Source organism: Nicotiana attenuata, chromosome 9, assembly GCF_001879085.1.
Source record: "Nicotiana attenuata strain UT chromosome 9, NIATTr2, whole genome shotgun sequence".
Taxonomy (NCBI): Eukaryota; Viridiplantae; Streptophyta; class Magnoliopsida; order Solanales; family Solanaceae; genus Nicotiana; species Nicotiana attenuata.
In genome coordinates, this window is record NC_031997.1 from 23,943,304 (window position 1) to 23,949,443 (window position 6,140).

At 41.8% G+C, this 6,140-nt stretch overlaps 1 protein-coding gene across 1 annotated transcript; it reads right to left on the reverse strand.

The window, feature by feature from the left end:
- On the reverse strand, window positions 4,303–4,611 carry LOC109232590 (monothiol glutaredoxin-S6-like). The gene has a single exon (XM_019398352.1). The coding sequence runs from the start codon at window positions 4,609–4,611 to the stop codon at window positions 4,303–4,305; it is 309 nt and encodes a 102-aa protein (XP_019253897.1).

Genomic DNA, 6,140 nt, shown 5'->3' on the forward strand with positions numbered 1-6,140 from the left:
AGTTCTGACTTGGTCTATTCCGTGGAACTGTGAAGTTGAATAACTTGTTGTTAGCTTTATGCTCTCCATGTGTTAGAGAAATTTGACTGCAAATCATGTTAGAAATCATGTTTAGGCTATGTATTGGTACTGTAGGGACCCACAGAGGCCGTGTTACCTGTTTAATTATCTGCTAATTGCTGCTTGTACTCAGTCACAGTTTTACTTGCATATCATATCTCAGTCTCTATTATTCCTTGTTGATACATTGTATCAATTCTGTTTTGGGCTGATTTTCATAATTTCTGAGAGCCCGAAAGACTGGAGAGGTTGGTGACTGAGTTGGGGGCTGAGTGCCGAGCTGTGACTGAGATATGTATATATGTGGATCGGGTTGCACGCCGCAACGAGCCTTATGGCTATATATATTAATGGGATCGGGCTACACGCCACAGCGTGTTTCATTGATTTATGCCATGATTGACTTGATATAGCGCTTGGGCTGAAGGAGCCCCTCCGGAGTCTGTACACACACCCAGTGAGCGCAGGTACCTACTGGGTGCGAGTGCTGAGTGCGAGTGCTGAGTGTCGAGTGTTGAGAGAATGTGAGGGCTGAGTGACTGAGGACCTGAGAGGATACATTTGATTTCCCTATTGTTGCACTTAGCTGCCATGTATCATTGTCTTGAAATTTCTGGAAGATATTACACTCTGTTTCACTTAAACTTGTCATGAAGTAACTTTTTCGACCTAATTTATTGAACTTGAAAGCATGCCTACTCTTCTATGTTGAAATCACTGTAATTGAACTATAACTGTGAGGCTCGTCACTACTTTCAGTTCTTTATTTAGTTTTGTTACTTACTGTGTTGGTTGTACTCACGCTACACCCTGCACTTCGTGTGCAGATCCAGGTGTTTTCGGACATGGTGGGTGTTGATTTCTTTTGCTCAGTTGACCGTTTGGAGATTTTGAGGTAGCTGCCAGGCATTTCGCAGACCTTGTCTCTTCTTCCCTATCTTTCCACTTATTGTATTTAGCTTCAGATTATGATAGACAGTATTTTCCCAGACTTGTGATATGTTGGGAGTTTTCGCGTTATGTTTTGGGTTTTCTATCCCATTTATGAGAACTTCTTCTTATTAAAACTGCTTTAAACCCATTTTCTGTTAAAAGTATTGGAGTTATTTCATAAATGTGTGCTTGTCTAGGACCACGTTAGGCGCCATCACGACGGGTTAGGATTTGGGTCGTGACAAGTTGGTATCAGAGCCTTGGTTGCATAGGTCTCACGAGTCATGAGCAGGTTTAGTAGAGTTTTGCAGATCAGTACATAGACGTCTGTACTTATCTTCCAGAGGCTGCCAAACGCTTAAGAAACTTCAGATTCCTATATTCTTGTCGTGCGGATTTGTTGACTATGGTAACTAAACTTCTATATTCTATTCTTTCAAATATGGTGAGGACACGTGCTACCGGACAGGATGGACAACCACCAGTACCACCAGTTAGGGTCGCGAGAGGCCGAGGTCGCGGTAGGGGCATAGGTGCAGCTCATATAGTAGCTGGAGCAGCACTTGCAGACCAGCCAGTCGCTACAGTTCAAGAGCAGGTACCAGACGCAGTTGAGCCAGCGGGGTCAGCTCAGGCACCAGTTGTGCCCATTGTGATTCCAGGCCTTCAGGAGGCTTTGGCTAAGATTCTGACCGTGTGCACTAGCCTTGCTCAGACGGTCTCAGTTCCGGCCGCAGCAGCCACTTCTCAGGCCGGGGGAGGTACCCAAACTCTCGCTGCCCGTACACCAGAGTAGGTGATGCAGGGATTGTAGACACCGGGGGCACTACCAGCCCAGCCGGTTGCAGCGGGTCTGGCCTAGATGGTTCCCATTATGACTGATGATGAGTAGAGGAGGCTCGAGAGATTTGGAAGGCTTCAGCCTCCACCGTTTAGCGGGACTGAGTCACAGGATGCCCAAGGTTTCTTGGATAAGTGCCAACGTATTCTTCGAACAACAGGTATTCTGGAGACCAGTGGGGTCTTGTTCACTACTTTTCAGTTTTCTGGGGCTACCTTTAGATGGTGGGAGGCTTATGAGACGCTCAGGCCGGTCGGTGCAACACCACTTACATGGTAAGAGTTCTCTGTTCTCTTCTTGGAGAAGTTCGTACCGCAGTCTAGCAGAGTGGAGTTGCGCAGACAGTTTGAGCAGCTACGTCAAGATGGCATGTCTGTGACACAGTACGAGATGAGGTTTTCTGAGTTGGCTTGTCATGCAGTTTGGTTGGTTCCCACTGATAGGGATAGGATTAGGAGGTTCATTGATGGCCTCACATATTAGCTACGGTTGCTTATGACTCGGGAGAGGGTATCCGGTGCTACTTTCGACGAGGTGGCCGATATTGCTCGGCAGATAGAGATGGTCCGCAGTCAGGAACGGGGTGAGAGGGAGGACAAGAGGACTCATGGGTCAGGTGGTTTCAACGGTGTTCCTTTTGGGGGTCAGTTCTACCACGACAGGGGTCGTCCTTATAGGCATGCTCAGATGGGTCGTCCAGTTCACCGTGGTGCATCATACGGCCATAGTTCATACAGTTCTCATCAGGGTCAGTCCTCTCTCAGTGCCTTTCCAGCTCAGAGTTCGTCCCGTGCTCCATCGGTTCAGGATTCATCTATGCTGGGACCTTCTAGCAGTTATCCCGGTGCTCGGGGATCCTTTCAGTCCCCACCACCATTATCAGATCGGGGTTGCTACGAGTGTGGTGAGCTTGGTCATATCAGGAGGTAGTGTCCCCGCTTATTTGGAGGTCCAACTCAGTAGAGGAGTCAGACTACGACTTCAGCACCAGTTACTTCACCACCCGCCCAGCCAGCTCGGGGTGGGGCTTAGGCAGCTAGGGGTCGCCCTAGAGGGGGAGGCCGATCAGGTGGCGGCCAGGCCCAATTCTATGCTTTTCCTGCCAGACCAGATGCCATTGCTTCAGATATAGTGATCACATGTATTGTCTTAGTATGCCACAGAGATGCTTCTGTATTATTTGACCCTGTTTCCACTTATTCGTATGTCTCATCGTATTTTTCTCATTACATGGATATGCCCCGTGAGTCCTTAGTTTCATTTGTTCATGTATCTACGCTATTGGGCGATACAATTATTGTGGACCGTGTATACAGGTTGTGTATATTGGCTATTGGGGGATTGGAGATTAGAGTTGATCTCTTGCTGCTTAGTATGGTAGATTTCGACGTGATCTTGGGTATGGATTAGTTGTCTCTCATGCTGTTGGATTGTTACGCTAAGACCGTGATGTTGGCGATGCCCGGGTTGCTAAGGATTGAGTGGAGAGGTTCTCCAAACTATGTTCCCAGCAGAGTAATTTCATACTTGAAGGCCCAACGGATAGCTGGGAAGGGTTGTTTATCTTATTTGGGCTTTGTGAGGGATGTTAGTGCGGATACTCCCACTATTGATTCTGCTCCGGTGGTACGAGATTTCTCGGATGTGTTTCTTGCAGACCTGCCGGGAATGCCGCCCGACAGGGATATTGACTTTGGTATCGACTTGGTGCCGGGCGCTCAGCCCATTTCTATTCCTTCGTACCGTATGGCACCAGCTGAGTTGAAGGAATTGAAGGAGCAGCTTTAAGAACTCCTTGATAAGGGGTTTATTAGGCCTAGTGTGTCACCTTGGGGTGCAGCGGTTCTGTTTGTGAAGAAGAAGGATGATACTACGAGAAGAAGGAAAACAAATTATTTAATAATAAAGAAGGAGAAGATGTGAGAAAAAAGCAAAGTAGCAATGTCACCACGCCAAATCCGTCGTTTCATAAAGTGACACTTTTCGTCTTTATATAACAATGAATTTAAAGATACGTTACAATACAATTTAAGTAACAATCAAAACAAACATTATATTTAAAGTAACAATACAATTACAACTACAATAAGTAATAACAATCCAAACAAGCTGTAAGAGAAAGTCATTCGAGTGAGTCTTTTAAGTTCCAAGATTCAGCATAACTATGTTTTGATTGTTAAATACATATAAACAAAATCTACGTAAAATGCCAAAATTATATATAAAACTTAATGCATGTAGAACATAAAGATTCTCATTGTTATTAACTTCTACTTTCATATGATCATCAGCTACGAACAAATAAAACCGCCATTACATTGCCATAAGAAATGACGATTACCAATATTATAACTTTATTAATACATCAAGAAGAAAAATGGGAGAAAAAACAACCATCCGAAGAAAGCTAAAAGACACTCAATAAGTAGTTAGTTTAGGTACTATCAAAACTCGTAGAGTTGCTCTTTCTATACCCAAATGGCATTAGCCCTTATGAGCAATTGTTTCAGCTTGCTTCTCACATTAAGGCTCATGATTTCATTAGAACCACCAATAAATTCATTCCCTATAAAAATTGCTGGCACACTTGGCTTACACCCTGGTTCAATTAGTGCCTTCTCTATTTGCTTCCCATTTGGATGTCTATCGAGCTCGGAAACTGTAGGATTTGCTCCAAAACTACGGATTAGGGTTTCAATACTATGAGAAATGCAACAACTACTCTTGGTGAATATCACCACAGAGCTTGTTGATCCCAACTTCATCACCATATCCATGTTATTTGTACGTTCAAGAAATAATGTGTTTGGCAAAATGCCAAGATTTATAGATTTTGGTTAAGAGTAAAGAAAGTTGTGAATGCAGTGAAGTGAATTTCAGGCTTGAATTGTTGTGAAAAACATGAACCTACCATCAAGCTATATATAGAGGCCCCAGATTTGTATGTTAGTTTTAAAAGAAATGGTGAAAATTGCTAAAAGAATTGGTGGATTGTTGTTGATCACTTGGATCAATTTGGGTCTCTCTTTATTATTGCTCTACTTATAAGATTTGATCACTACGTTTGGAGGTAATTAAGTCTCTTCTTCTTCGTGTGTTGCTTCTGGGTTTAATAAGTCTAAGGAATCACCATTTGTTTGCTAGATTACCAATTGTTTGCTAGATTTTAATTTTTTTTTTTAGGCAGGTTTGCTTTCAGTTTGCCTTCTGAAAATTTTAGTTTTGCACACAAAGAGGGTGAGATCAGAATCAAGGTATTAAGCGATGAAAAGACTGTTAGCTTCCATGATGATGAAATCATAGTGATTTGCACTGATTCTATTGTATCATAACATACTCAAGCTGAAAGTCAAAAGAATATAATCATCATCTTTAAAATATTCCCAAAACTAAGTTGTGTGTTTAAAGCATTTTTTCACTTTCGGGAATAACTTTTCATGTTTCTAAAAAACATTGTTGTATAGTTTAGCGGCAGGGGCATGTCAACCGTTGAAGTTACAGGTTCGGCAGATTACAATAGCTTTGACCCAACTCTTGTGTTTGTTTTAAAAAATTCACTTAATAAATAATACATCATGAACCCAGTAAGCAAAAAATAAAATAAAAAGACTCCGTCAAAAACCATAACTTAAAATTCTAGATCAACCTCTGTTTAGCGGCCATATATAATCAACTTTCCTTTGTACCGAAATTCATTTATAGCAACTTTTTTCTTTTTTTAATTAGTTTTCGACATGAACAAAATATATTTTGTAATTTCCCCCTTGAAAACAATGTATATGCTTAAGGGAATGTAAAGATATCCACCTAGATTGATATTTTCCAATACAGCAAAAGATTTTGAAATCCTACTTTGGATTTGAGAAAAGTGAAATATTTTTTTATTTTTTTAGAATATATCCTCATAGACGTGCTGTTGAAATCAAGTCCACAATATTATCCGTATCGACAAGAGGACGAGGAAGTACCATAAAGCAGATCACTTGATCAAGAAAGGAATTTAGTACTCTGTCATATTTGTCAACAAGTGATCTTAATATTGTCGTCCTATATTCTCACCCAGAAAAAACCTCCCTTACTGCCTCGAGAGGTCGCATATTATCATAGTGTTCTGTTTTGGTTCCTAGCGTCTACTACAACAATAAAAAAAAATCCATGTAATCTCACAAATTTCGGATGAGAAGGATTGTGTGTACACAGATTTTACACATACCATGTGGAAGTAGAGATATTATATCCGTTAGACCTTCGGCTCAGGAAAAGCATATTTGAAAAGAAATACAGTAATGGAAAAGCCATGAAAATA